This window comes from Sander lucioperca, chromosome 2 (genome assembly GCF_008315115.2).
Source record: "Sander lucioperca isolate FBNREF2018 chromosome 2, SLUC_FBN_1.2, whole genome shotgun sequence".
Taxonomy (NCBI): Eukaryota; Metazoa; Chordata; class Actinopteri; order Perciformes; family Percidae; genus Sander; species Sander lucioperca.
Window position 1 is genome coordinate 40,168,799 of NC_050174.1, and position 15,577 is coordinate 40,184,375.

Here is a 15,577-nt window from a genome sequence, read left to right on the forward strand (position 1 = left end):
CTTCCACTTTCACTCTGCTATGACATGAATGCATGCCGCAGCATTATTCATCAGAGTGGAAGTGGTAAATCTCCAAAGTAATCCTTGTCATTTGCTGGCACTGAAGCAGACACTCAGAAAATCTCCCCTGTTGGCTCGAGTATGAATTTCACCTTTGGGTCATGTCCAATGTGAAATGACTGAGAAAGAAAGCAAGGGAGGGTTGCCAACAAAAAGACATAAATAATAAGAATAATGTAAAGGAGATGCAGAGAGATGAATAAACTAAATAATATAAAGGAGCTATGTCTTTTAATGTCATGCAAATTGTAGGTTTTGCTAATAAGAGCTTTGAGCATGAATGGGTTGCACAAAGAAACTTGTAGAGGTCTTGAAGTCTTGACATGGTTAAGAGACCCTTGGACCTGCCCAGAGCTTCCTCCCATCCTCTCTGAAGCTCTCTAATCAGTAGGGCTGGATGGGGATGATGGGGTTCCTAACCTGCCATCAGCCAGCTGCTCTCCACCAGGCTCCCGGGGGAAAAAAAACAACTAGTGGGAAGCAGTGGTGGTGATGCTGCCAGCAAAAACATCACCATATTTTTTCTGCCATAAGAAAAAGTTGAAGAAACGTCACCCCCATGGTCACCCCTAAGGCTCAGTGAGCTGCAGCATGTTGCCTGAAAATGAGGTTTTAAAACTTAGATATTTCTATATGACATTTGTTATTTGTGACCAAATAAGCAACATTTAATTTTTTGTGGAAAATGTTTAGCACTCAAAACTCTGCTATCATCAGGACTGTGTGAGTGTTGTTTGGTCAGATATGATTGACAGCGGTTCTGTCTGGCTGGTATGATGGATAGATCTAAATACTACAGTACCCATGAGCCCCAGCTACTGTTGCCATTCAGAAGTAACTAGATAGGCATAAGAAGCCACATTATGAATGCTTTGTTATTGCTGTTGGAAACAACATGTAGATGCCAAATGTATCCAACATTGACCACATATTTAAACTGATGAATGAGTGTGTCATCTTTATCTTTATGCAAATAGTGGCACATGTAATACAATTTTAAGCTCAGTGAATGCTAATGTGAATTACATATTCCTTGGGTCATAATTGACTTCTCTTTTGTTTTTTATATGTCTACAGGCTTGTGCCTTTGACTTTGTATTATTATAACCACATTTTCTTGCACAGTTGCTCATCTTCTGTACTGATGTTTCAACTAGTAGAGTTTCATGCTAATCCAAGTCTTGGTCGCCTAAAATTGTCTATGTAGACAATTAACTAGACTTTTACATTCCTACAACCAAGGAATGACACCCATCATAACTCCTCCAACTACACAATTCAAGATTCTCAGTCTGATACTGTCTGCTGGTTAAGAAAAAAGGACCGGTTTCAGGGCCTTTTATATATTCATACATTCATAGTTGAAAACGGCAAACTTGTGCTCATCTGCAGCTCCTGTACTTTGAGTTCTACAGTGCAGTAACTTATGTAAGCAGATTTGGAACATATCTGCCTTAATGTGGTGGCTGGTCTGCCCTCAGGTTGGGATTGATTTAAGTTTCACTGCATTACATTTTTCTATCCTACTTCCGTATTCATAACCCCTCCTTCACTAGCTTTCCATATCTACAGTACAGCTCCCAAAATCGTCTTTAATCTCTTTAAATGAAATTAACAATACTTATTCTTTGTCATTGTTCCTTTTACTAGAACTTACTACAGTGGCAGAATGGGATGAAGAATGACTGTTCTGGTCAGATTTTGTACTCTCTTATGGGTTTATCCAAACTGCTTGGCTACAGTAAAACTATAGAATTTAGGAATCTAGTCTAAATAATCTAGTCTTAAATATTAAATAATAATAAAAAACAACATGAAAACCCTTGTGTTATAACACACTACAATACATTATTTCATATATAATAATAGTAATAATAATCAGATTTAAATGTAAAGCATTTAATTTGGCTACTGAGCAAAGAGACGGTGGTGTCAGTGTCTTGGTTATCAACATTTCAAACAACTAATATTAAAAAGTTACAGTTCCTCTATTACCACAGACAGATCACGCAAAACAGAAGTGCCTGGAATATTAATTCAAAAACAATATGAGCCAAAGAAAGAAGATAACATTTTACAAGCAATAACAAAAAAAAAGGAAATGGGTTGTGATTTAGAGGGGAGAGGGTGATGTAAAGCATTTCTCATATTGGACTTACCTTATATGTGTGTGAAAGTTTGTCTTTGCGAAACAGTATCCATTTAAGTTGTATTCATGATTTCTTCTGCATCATTTCTACACATATATTTCTTTCGGTGTGTCTCATTAGAATCATAAACAGAATTTTCTAAACATTTCCCATATATCTGAAATCTATTTGTTAGTGTAACTAATTTTCTTTGTAGTTTGAAAGTGCTGGGGTTTAGTTAGACTGAACGTTTCCATGTCCGTCCTCACATATTCCCCCATAATAGTCTCTAATTAATAGTCTCTAATTTCAGACTGATCTCATGAAGTGTATGTATGTACACTTGTATGTACAATGTGAATGTATGACACGCCAATTCATATTCCATTATTGGCGTGTTATCAAGATGCATAGTCGCTTTTTAGCGTGTTTATCAACGCCATTTGACCTCCATTGACTTACATTACCTTGCGATTGCATGTGAATTTACGCCGTAGCGAGTAGTATGAAAGGGCGAAAATCCGCGTAAGGAAGTTGGTCGATGTGGTGCATGGGTCAAACACAGGACTTTCACCCAGGAGACCGGGGATCGTGTCCCACGCGTCACGTTTCCTTTGTGTCCTGCGTGTCACGTTTTTGTTGCTTTCTTCTTTTCCTAAACCCAACCCCGTTGTTCTTTTCCTAAACCCAACCGTTGCTTTCTTCTTTTACTAAACTCAACCCCGTTGTTCTTTTCCTAAACCCAAACGTGCCGTTGTTGTCCCGCATCCCGTTATTGTTTTCGTAAATCCAACCGTCCCGTTATTCTTTTCCTAAACCCAACCGGAGCTCCAAATGCAACGTCCCATTCTGGCGTAGACATACACGGCGTAAACATACACGCGGATAGCTCCAAATGCAACATCCCGTTCTTCTGTGTAGACATACACGCAGATAGCTCATAATGCACACAGATAACACACGCCACTTGGCTTTAGAAAGTGGCGTGTATGTTTACGTGAAGTCATGATATCACGTTGCTAATTTAGCTTTAAAACTCCCGAATTCAGTGCTCTCCATCATTATAGGATTTTTCATACTCCTTAAATGTTTTGTACAGGTTTCTTATTTTTGTGTGCTCCTTCAAAACACCCTTGCTAGTAGTTGCACCAATTCATATTGTTCGGTGTTTAATAAAAAATTTATTGTTAACCACCATTTTTTTGTGGTAAAAGAATGTGTTGAACATGTACCTCAAAGCTTCTATAATAAGTCCTCATTTTTTTCTAATTAACTTTAGTTAACTAATAAGCCCGCCTTCACTTTAACATTCATCAAGAGGAAAGGCAAAGACTACCCCGGGCTTGGAGTGTTTTCATGAAAAGTGATGTTTATTATAAAATTTAAATTTTATTTTAACAAATAAATCACGAAGAAAGCCTGAGAATGAATGTTCAAAGCTGGTTAACACTGGCTTATCTATCATGTCCAATGTGAGAGAGACCATTGATATATACTGCTGGTTTTCCTACAATAAGCAGTCTACCTAGTGTGATTTTGGCTTTGACATTTGCTTTTGCCCCAGTCACAGTGAACAGTTTGAAACATCACACCTTGTTAAAGACAATGTAAAACTGATCAATAAGGCCATCAATCATTACAATTAAGCCTATTTTGTAAGGGTAGTAGGTCAAACTGTCTCTGTACAAACTCACAAGACCTGTGATGTTCATCCTCCTCTGTAAATTATTTATTTTCAAGAATCAGAATCAGAGAAAGATTTATTGCCAGGTAAGTAGCACTTTCTAGGAATTTGCCTTGGTTGATGGTGCATGCATATAAAATAAACAAACAATAAATACAACAATAAATAACATTAAGAAAAAGAGGCTGTATGGCTTTAGTGCAGGATGGTCAAAAATGTTGAGGAATGTCCAAAAGTTCAGGATATATAGAATGTGCAGAGGACAGGATGTAGGATTAAGATTCAATGTCAGTGGGCGTCAGGGGGGCCTTGTTAACGAGGCTGACTGCTGAGAGGAAGAAACTGTTTTTATGGCGTGTGGTTTTGGTCCTGATGGACCGCAGCCTCCTGCCAGAGGGGATGGGTTCAAGCAGTTTGTGTCCGGGGGGAGAGAGATCGGCTACAATCTTTCCTGCCCGCCTTAGGGTCCACTTGATTATAGATGTTAATGTACTTCAGCATGTGGTTTATGCAATTCTGGTCAAATTCTGTGTGAATTCTGAATTCTGACCTGATCAAATGTTGATGAATTTGGTCTGTTTGCATCTTCTAAAATTGAGAGAGAATATTCAAGAGCCTGTGTGTTGACAATCTACTATAGTCATCCGAAATGTAATTTTAAATTAACAAAAGAATAATTTCATTATTAGATTTAATGAAAGTCTTGAGAGCTGAATTGCCTTTACTAGGACATGCGTCACTATGACGTACTCTCCATTTCCTGTTGAACTTCAAGATGCATGCCATGCTCATTATCTAGATATACCTTTCATTCAGCATTTATGCAACTAATATATGCTACTGATATTAGAACCATCCAGAATTCAGTTTATTAATATGAATGTATATATATTCAGTAAATAGATCCTACCTAACAATTTAACTATAATTTTGATGTTCAGCAGGATTCAGATTTAACTAATATGGTCAGTGTGTTCTGAAAGGTTGATTGGAGGATTGTGGTCAAGTATATATTTAGGACATAATGAGACACTTTTACCAGAGTAGTGACATTCCTAATGTCAATTTTATATTCACAAACACAAACTGCAAGTTCCCTGGATTGGTATGGATTTCAACATATGTTGATATTAGCATGCTGTATTATACATAAAGTATATCACTTCTGCTTTCTGGACAAGGAGAGGAAATGTGTTTGGGAGCACAACACATACTTTAGTGTTTTGTATTTTAAACATTCCATTTGATGTTATACTTTAAAAGTTGACGTATTAGATCTGAGCACGATAGTACTATTTGTTTGATGTTGGCTAAGAGGTTCATCTACATTAAAGAAGGAATATAATTAATAATAACAATATAATTCCTCAAATGTCTTCTTTTTTCCCAAAGTTTTCAATTGACTTAGATGTTAGTTTTTAGTGTTTACAACAATGTTATCTTTGTCTTCCCATTTTAGTCATGGACCACTGACATTGAGTTGGTTGGGCTGAATAAGCTTTCAACAGGCTTGATAATGAACTATGGTACCGTGATCATTTTGATTGTAACTCCCAACAACAATGTGGGAAACTAGATGAGGACAGGCTGCTGTCTTGAGAAATATGTTCTCCAGAAATCGCTTCAATGGACAACATGGAGCAGGTGTTGCTCCTAAAGGAGGCACAAAGGCAAAAGTCCATTCACCCAAAAAGAGAGCTCCAAACCCCAGGGTAGCACTGGTCATACGGGGTAAAATACATCGTCTCTTGCAAGGGTCTGCAGACCACCATGTCCCAGATTCCCAATTTGATTATGGAGGTATTGAGGTGGAGGAAGATGGGGAAACACAGGAGGGCAGAAAGGAGCACAGAAGCAGATATCCAAAGGTTATCCCCAGGGCTGAAGCCTATTCTCCAAAAGTGTCTAACGGTAAAGGACATGGAGTAGCACCGGGGCCGTCATGTGTGGGAGAGGTGGAGCTGAACAGAGAGGGGTGTATAAGAATACCATGCACTTTACAGCATAAAAGCTGCAGATCCCCAGTAAATCGGAAACGAATCTCCTTTGAGGGTGAAATTCGGGCAGCACCTGTGCAGATGCAATCACCCCCGCACTACAGACCAATAGGCCCAGACATGAATGGTACTAAATTTGCAGGAGCAACTGGAGGGGATTTTTCTTCACCCCGTATTCGGCCAAAGAGACCCTTTTCTACTGGTGACTGTGTGGACTACAACTTCAACAGAACTCTCCCAGGTACACTGCTGGAAGAGGATGAAGATCAAGAGGAGGAGTCAAGTGCTATCATTGAGCACATTCTTAAAGAGCTGAGGGGGATCAATAAGATCCAGGAGGAAATCTCGGACCTCAGGGATTACCTGACCTCAGTTCGAGGGTCAGTTGAGGAAGTGTCATCTTGTGTAGACGCTGTCTTGTTGGAGATTGAGGGCATTCGTTCTAGCAACAAGGCTGGCTCAGGGATACATGCGGGTACCTGGTCAGGGGTAGGGTGCAAAGATGGACCATCCACCCGCAGAAGGCCCGCTAGTGCTTATGGCAGTTTAGGTAGTGCAATGCCAAAGTCTGCTTCAAATATTTTTCCCTGCAGTGAGCGTCATAGCATCCATGAGGAATTACTGCTATCAAGGGCGGAAGAGTCTTCTGTGTCCCCAATTGCTGAATCACTGGATCATCAGGAACTGGAGGAACCAGAGGACACCTCTGATCATAGCTCGGATATCCTAGTAGGTGCGATAGCAAGAAAGCTCAGTTTTGGTTACTTTGAAAGGCAGGATGGCCAAAGCTGTCCAAGCACTAGCTCCTTGTCTTCTGGTCATAGTGAGTCAGACCTAGAGAGACCATCATCTAGTCATGGAAGGAAGCAGCAAAGAGCTAATGATGGGGAGGAACATTGGTCTAACACTGTTCCACCACGCAGTGCCTCTGGGCAATCTGCATGGCATAGAGAAACTGCTTACCAGAGGGACATAAGTCTGGAGGAGCATGAAGGTGAGAACCCTCTTTGCTGTGAAGGAGCTGGTAGCTGGGATCACTACAGAGGTGCAGAAGGATATGGTACATCAGGGCAGTGTTCCACAGGAAGCCCAGAACATCTCTCGCTTCGCTCTGGGAAACATTACAACTCACCTGCCAGCACTTCTAGCAGGGAGGAGTGGCATTCACGGAGGAGAAGGCCTCAAACCCAGTCTGGGATTAATGTTCCAACAGATATCAACCTTGAAAAGCCCACTGTGGGATATGAATGTGCTGCTGATTTTTCCTACCCTCAGAGTTCTGGTTACCATTCAGTTGATGGGCACCACGGAGAAGCAGAGGAATTTGACTATGGGCAATCAAATGACCTGAGCTACACGACAGACTGTCATGTCGATAGCTATCAGGAAACGTATTTAGCCTACGAAGAGTCTTCAGCAATGACATGGACTGAGGCCTCCTTATGTACCACTGTAGCTGATGTGGATAGACCATTCATCCAAGAGACTGAAGCCACCAACCAAATCTTAGAAAACCGACTTCCTCACTCTGGCAGTGCAGATGTCCAAGCTGGTGGTTTCAATGTTAAGCGTATAGGTCGAGCTGTACTTGATTTTAGCTCTGCCTTACGGGGAGCATTGCGCAAAATTGAAGTACCTGGAGCCCAAGAAGCAGACTTTGAAATATCAATGCCTTCTGACCTGCCTACAGCTGAGTTGCCTTCAAAACCTTTATGCTATGAGGCACAATTTGAAAAAACATGTAATGAAACCCTGAAAGGTGATGTGCTTGATAGTAGTAGTGCTGTTGGGGATTTGAGCAAACACAATACTCTAGACAAATTAAATGTCTTCTCTGTGGAGCCTATGCTTAAAGAAGCCAACAACAGCCTTACATTGGAGTCTACAGACACCTGCCAACACCCTCCTTGTTTGGACAATATTCCCCCATTCCCAGAAGAACTTTCAGTCTGCCCTGACCCAATTACCAGTAGCACTTCAATGCTGCCTCCACCTTATGGCCTTACAGAACAACCTGCTGGAGGTCCTGCAGATGGTCCTGCAGATATGACCATTAAAGCCCAGCTTTCACAATGCACCACTGCAGAATCCCTCTCGGTCTCCCTTTTGGCTGATGAACCTGCAAAACTGGAGGAGCAGGGAGAAGCTGAGGTGCCACTGCCACAGCAACCGACCACAGACACTGTGGGCCCAGAAGGCCAAGCAGAAGGAGCAAAGCCATCCTTGGAGATAAGCCAGATGGATGAACGCAGGCTAAAATGCCTGAGGACCTTCCAGCAGATTCTGCGGGAGAAGAGGGAGACCAGGCGCAACCTCGCCAGTATGACTATGTCCACCTTCTCTCAGGACGACTTTGAACCAGGTAGTCATCATTGGATTTTAAGTTGGTCTGGTTGGTTGATCATCTTTTGTTTCATCACATGCATTTTATTTCAATAAATGAATCATTTATTACTTTTGAGTCATAGAGCTTAATATAGGTACACTTACAATACATATTTATTTCTTTTTTTGTGAGTTATTCCCACATTTCATGCTTTAGACTGTCCTCAGGGCTAAAGAGCATTGTTATATTTTTTTTTTGGTATTTTAATTTTTTTGCGTGACTCATTTTATGTTGAAATTGATATATATTATTAACCTTTAGTGATCATAAAAGTATTAGCTTGTTTGCTCAAAAACTTTCCTTTTCCACCCCACCTTTTTGTTATCAGAGCCTCTCACTGTTGCTGAAACTCATTGATCTGTCTCTCTTTAATCTGTGTGTACATTGTTAAAAGGATAACCGTCAGTATCCTCTTTGGGTATGTTCACGTTATGAATAAGCCCCCATACTGAAAAGTCCCTTAGGTATTTACTGCACCAAACGGTCTCTGCTGATAGGCTACTATAATATTCTTTCTCTTTGAGAGTAATGTATCACCTGCCACTCACGAGTCCCTTACTCCTCTCCGAGGCTCCAGCAGTAGCCATTTGCTGAATTAGAAAACATCAATTATCTCCTTGGAAAGCAAGCCTGACATTAAGGACGAAGGAGAAGGGAAATATTAAGAGTCATTTTCATGATAAATTATACATGTTAATGAAACATTTATGACCTCGGACCCCTTCTATCTAAAAAAAAAAACTCAATGGCTCAGCTGCTTTTCACATTACCCAAGCATTTATAACAAAATTAATAATAGAGTGTGTGTCTTGTTATTTTGACCTGATGAGTCAAACTAGTCCGTGACTGTTTTTCTTCTCTGTCTATTTCTCTTATGCTGTTTTACAGATGGAAGTCAAGATGGAGATCAGGTTATCTCTTTTATTAACATGACACCCTAAAGGAAGTTGTTTTTTCTGTACACATTTCTTTATATTCTTGGACATGTCATGTCAGTGTCTCTCTTTATCTAATTTTCCTTTGAATTGTGTTTATATTGCTTTCTGTCAGTTTCTGGAAAATGCTCACTTAATCCTGAAAGTACTGTGTTTGAATTAAAAGCTAATGAAATAGCTTCAAGTTTTACGAGATGTCAGCTTTAATGCATCTGTGTCCTATTAAGAATATTTGTTGTTCCTGTCCTACATATAACAATGCCATACAGGAATAGGTCAGTATTGATTAGGGACACAATATTGATGAAAAATAATATTGATGTTGAGTCTGTCAGGCTGACATGTTAGCATGTTTTGTTACTGCCACTGTGGCATTTTCTTTACTAGCTGTCAAACAAAAAAAACATGCTGTTAGAAAGCAAAAGTCAATATTCGGTGTACGTTTCCTGGGAGCATGTGTGGTTCGGTGGGTGTTTACAAGTTAAACCAGGTTTATGATGCTCATATATGTATGGGGGCAACATGATTGATTGAAATGCCCTCTTTGGCATACAATTCTGAAACTCAACCAACCCAGTTCAGTCGCAGTGTTTCTCTCCTGTTTCTTTCTTCTCACTTTCTTGTTTCTCTTGTGCTTGTGCATGCTCCTGTGTCATGAAATCAGAAAACCAATGAAGCCTGCCAGCCTTCAAATGGCTAAACTCGTGACCTTTCACATTTTATTTCAGAGCCGAGATCAAGATGCTGATCCCAGCAAGCACCCATGGGCCAAGCCAGGGTCAGTAAACACCCTTTGGTGTGTGTGTGTGTGTGTGTGTGTGTGTGTGTGTGTGTGTGTGTGTGTGTGTGTGTGTGTGTGTGTTTGAGAGCATTTGGTTACCTGTGTCAGCACCTGAATTTTCTTTATTTAAATATTGATCAGTGCATTTTGTTATTTGGTTATGTGTGTTTTTACAGGGGAAACACTCCGTTTGGCATTGACAGCATGCCAGACCTCCGCAAGAGGAGGCCCATTCCACTTGTTAGTGAACTGGTGAGTCACATCACTGTCTCCTGACATAAATTTTCACCTAAACAGAACCTTGCTTTTTTTACACGCCTTAAACTAAATATGGTCAGGCTCAGGATTTTGTTGTTGTTGTAAATTGAACAATTGTATGTTTGCAATTTAGTTTCTTTTACGCACCGCTGGGAGGGGCACTCGCAATTTTGTTTTAATCATTGGAATATAATGACAATAAAGGCTTCTCATCTTATCCCTTTTATAAATTGGGCAAATACCAAATTCAAAAATAACTCAATGTACTGTACTGAGTGGAAAAAAAATTGTACAAGCAAGGACAGAAGGAAGTATGCTGTTCACTAAACCCTAAACTAACTGTCCTCCTATATATAAAAAACAAACAAACAATTGAACACTATATTGAGGAAAATGTTAGGATTATATTTATAGATTTAAAAAAGGTTGTACATTTATCTATGAAGATGAAGTCCTGTCACACAGGTACACAGTAGGCCTGCACGATTCGTGGAAAAATATGAATCACGATTTTTTAGCTTAGAATTGATATCACGATTTTCTGCCACGATTTTTTTCTCACGACGTGTGTTTATTGCACACATGAACCATGACAAAACAAAACAAATTGGCAGTACCAAACATAGATTTTTTTTGGCACCTATAGCACATTGCGCATCACCACAGCCTGTAAACATAGAGGCTTCAATGAAGAGAAGGGAGAGCATTGCAGCGCTTGGGAGCGCTTTAAAACCTTTTTTATACAGTCCATGTTTAAAACTCACAGAAGAAAGTAGTAGCGTTTGTGATGCAGTCGGCTGGTAAAATTAAATGAGAATCAAAGTCTTTTATAAATTCTTTTTTTTTATATAAAAAAAAAAAATCGAAGTTATTTAAAAATTAAATCGTAAACATCGCGGTGAATCGAGATTGCGATTTTCGAGATCAATCGAGATTTAGATTAATATAACGATTAATCGTGCAGGCCTAGTATACAGTACAATACAATGAACGTCCTCCAAACATGGGATTTGTTTAAGTAAAATTATTTTCAAGTCACTAATTACTGACACAGTCAAGATGGTCTTGTGTATGTTGCATACTTACCCTGAAAATCTGAGAACATGACTACTTTAAGTCATTTTATTTACATGATGTGGTTTATATTGAAAATGTGTCAGTTGGTAAACATGACTAACTAGCCAACGTTGGTGGAGATGCTCTCCGTTTTCTGCTGCTGAGAAATACCAGGTTTGTCATGCTGCACCTGTCAGGTTTACAATGCCAGTGCTGTCACATCACTTTACATCAGATTGGTTGGTTAGTAGTTTTTTACTTAATACAAGCAACAACAATGTGAACAAATTCACAAATCCATGCATTATTCACCAAACTCGACACTGAGTTAATACTGTTGGTGACATTTCACACTCTGATCGAAACCTCTCAGCAGGTTTGACTGATTGAGGTTTATTTCATTTTGACCAAATGTCTTTTTGGGGGACTTCCAGGTTGAGCATGTTGTGAGTGGAAACATTGCTCCTGAATAATTAACCTCTGATTGTTCTCCGGTTGTGCTCCTAGATGTTCACCTCTCGTTGAATATTTCCCACTGAGTTGAACAGTTGTATATCATCACATTGTGCTGCCTAACATAAAAAATGCCACATATTTTCATTTTTATATTCACCACCTATAAAATCATCCATGTGCACAGAGATGTAGAGAGTAAACATTGATCAATCTTCAAGCCAATCATAGCTTTCATCTATCTTGACTTGACTTTATTTTTCATTTTGTTTCCTATACTAGTAACACAATGTACATGTATTGGTTTCTTATATACTGCTGGATTGCCTGTGTGTACCCTGTTAGTTTTTGTTCCTCTTTGCTCTGTCACCTTTGGTTATTATGCTTTAATTGCCTGTTACCTTTGGCTTTAGCATTGGAGGTAGCAGAGAAAAGTCAGTCAGTGACACGAGAGTTTGACGTGTTACAATCAGCCAATTTTTTCCATCAGGAATGATTTTTTTGCAGGCCACATCCAGTACAGGATAAATGTATGAAGGAGCACTTCTTCTGTGGCATCCGCTGTGTAATAATTAGTTTGCAAGCACTGAATAGTAAGGTGAATGCTGCTGATCCTCTCAGAGGGGAACCTGTGTGTTTGTCTCTAAGCTTTTCTTTCTTCTTGTTCTCTTTCCTTGCACATGTTACCTCCCTCCCTCTGTCGGCCCTCAGGCTATGGTGAGTAAAAGACAAGTGAGATTTCAGCTGCCGTGTTTTACCATTTGTTTGATCGTTTTTTAAACTCTGTAATGACCCCAGTTGTTGCAAAGCACTTCAATCTGCTCTGTGTGACGTTTTCTTACGTGCGTTAGTATGAACATGCACACATATGCACGGACACACTCATACAAATATCAGTTCACCCATATTTCAAAATGTTCTGACAAACACAAGAAAAATCAATTTCTTCTCATGAATGCTTTCAGCTTTCCCTCAGCCGATTGATGCTCACAGAGGCTTTTTCTCTGATTGGACTTTTTCTCGAAAGTCTTTTAATTAACAGGTTTGTCTTGCTACGATTTAGCAAGTCAATAGCTCCACTTTTTTAAATAACACATGGTTATGGTTATGGTTAATTGTGTTTTTCTCCCTTCAGTCTGACATTTACTTTGAAGTACTTAAGGGAGCCTTAGATGTACATCCACTGGCTGCGGTCTGCCAGAGTGTTTGAGTGGTTAGAGCTGTGAATATCCTGTCGCTGAGATCTAAGAAACTTGACTCATCTGATTAAAAAAACTTGTCTCCTTTGATTTGAAGTGGGTACTCCAGAGTGAAGGTCACACTCTCAACAGGAGAAGTCTGAGCGAAAAAGGACCGTGAAGTTGAAAAGATATAAAAACTCTGGGATAATCCAACTTTGTTAAGTTTAGTATATCGGCTTACACAAATCATGAAGAGAAAGAAAAACAGACAGGAGAGAGATGAACAAACACACAGTTGTGCAGATGAAACTGAATTAATTTGGAGATAAAACCATAACCGGCCAAAGAAGCAAATGTAAAAAAAGCCAAAACATTGCAAAAATACCATGACAATCTGAGCACATGTTATGAAGCAACAATATAAATATAAAATAAATAGAATAGTTTGGTTATGACAGAGTGGTTTGTGATATTACATGTATTATTATAAGGATCAAAAGTCCTCACTAACCAGAAAGAAAATATGTGCTGAGAAGGTTAAAGCATCACTAAACATATTTAGTTTTGATAAAAGTCAGCAGTTTGTATGTTTCCTGAGTTTGCTTCTATTGCCAACATGTTGTTAGGGTTACACACCTGAGGTTGGTCAGCACTTTAGTGGCCAGCGTACGAATCTAGAACAGGGATAATATTTTTTCCTGCTCCTGCAAATGAGTTTTAGGCTTACAATAATTAAAGGTGCCCTAATTAAAAACTCAAAGGAGCATGGCACCCAGTCCATGCTACAAGGCCACAAACCCCGCTGTTTTGGTGTTCAACATTGTTGCTGGACAACGCTTCAGAAAAGCAGCATATTTTTTAGATCCCTGCTGGTCAGCTTCTGTACCCTAATTTCTTCTCCTGTAATGTGATAGCATGTCTTCTTCTGTGGTCTTGTAGCTGTCAGAATGGATAAGAAGAAGCTTACTGTTGAAGTATTAAAATAATCTGGAGCTCAAAATGTCTCAGCATTGTATATTGTATATTCCTGGTGAGCCATAGCTGGAGAGATGAAGCACTTCACTAAGCACTACCGTCTGTAATATGTTTCATAATCTGTGCGGTCCTGTTAAAATGCTGCAGGTGTCCCTGCGCTTCAGACTTCACACCCCACAACCCCCCTTTTTAATTATGGATGGCTTTAATTGTAACATTTCTCGTGTAACAGACCACTTTACCCTTGGTCTAGCATCTTCACCCACAATGAATGGGCCTATCCTACGTCCAGTAAACCTTTGATCCTGAATAATTTGATTTTATCCTGTAAACTAGACTTCTTTTTTGTGACCTGGCTTGATGTCCTCCTTCTTGAATGTACAATGAATGAATGAAACATATCTAAATACACCAACTATAGATTTATTCATTAAAATACACTTTCTTAAATTGAAGAGATATACTGTAATGAGCTAATACATCACTGAGTGCTACTGTATAGCAAATACATGGCAGTAATCAGTTTGACTTAATTATGACTGGCAGGATGCGTTGGTGAGATGCTGTGGGTTAAAAAAAGAGCTGTGCTTCTATTTCAAGGACATTTCTCAGGTGTATCACAGCTTTAAAGTGCTGCTGTAGGTTGAATAATGCATTTGAACTTCAGTATTTTGTTTATGCTGGAGATGATGAAAGGCTGTACAGATCCGGGGAAAACATCCTGCAATAGGACAGTGCCTCTCCTCATCCACAGATCCACAGATATTACACAACACTATAGGGCATGATACAAAATATTAGGGAATCTGTTAAAGGAAAACTGTAACGAAGGCTGTGCTGTACTTTTCTTAAAAGAATAGTTTGACATTTAGGGATACAGGTATTTCTGGCCAAGCGGAAGACTGATACCACTCTCATGTTTGTCCATTAGATATAAGGCCAAAACTAGCCTGTGATTAGCTTAGCTTAGCACAAAGACTGGAAACAAGCAAGCCTGGTTCTGTCTCTAGGTAACAAAATCCACAAAGCCGCACCTCTAAAGCTCATAGACTATTTATTGGCTCTGAGCAGTTGCAAGGCAACTAGTAGGTAATTCCAAGAAGTTACTGGTTCCTGCCAAGAAACAGTCTGGCACTTAACTGCCCGTGAATTTTCAGTTTTACAGTTTGTCCATAGACTGTATAAAATATGGACATAGTGTCGCCGGCCGTTGCGATCTTGGCAGTGCCTGACGTTGGCTAATCCAAAAATGGGCAAAGAGGTGGTGCGTGGATGGAGCTGAGGCGGGCTAAATGAAGCCACAGTCTATGCTTGCCTCCTGTGACGGCAGCCCACCTGTCTTTTGTTATCTTTAGACACTGTCACGCTAGCTGTTTCCCCCTGTTTTCAGTCTTTGTGCAAAGCTAACCAGCTGTTTAGCTGTAGCTTATTAAATGGATAGATATAAGAGTAGTATCGATCTTCTCATCTAACTCTCTGCGAGAAAGCGAATAAGCCTATTTCCCAAGATGAGAAACCATTCCTTTAATGCATAACATCTTTCAATGGAGCTTCAATTTAATATTCAGTATTAAAGTGTGTATGATACTATAAGTCTATTGAAGTAGCATCTGTAGCAGAGCCAAAAAAACTTGATTAAAACATCCCTAATTAAAAATTATTCAGGGAAGACAAATACACAA

General features: G+C 39.5%; 1 protein-coding gene across 12 annotated transcripts in view; it reads left to right on the forward strand.

The window, feature by feature from the left end:
• The window catches only part of LOC116053998 (protein unc-13 homolog B-like), a 169,719-nt gene that overhangs the window by 96,006 nt on the left and 58,136 nt on the right, over positions 1 to 15,577 (forward strand). For all 12 annotated transcript variants that reach the window (XM_035997398.1, XM_035997402.1, XM_035997410.1 and 9 more), the window contains 3 exons: positions 9,920 to 9,969; positions 10,149 to 10,224; positions 12,451 to 12,456. In XM_035997398.1, coding sequence (XP_035853291.1) covers positions 9,920 to 9,969; positions 10,149 to 10,224; positions 12,451 to 12,456 — 132 coding nt within the window. The remainder of the gene's footprint in view (positions 1 to 9,919; positions 9,970 to 10,148; positions 10,225 to 12,450; positions 12,457 to 15,577) is intronic.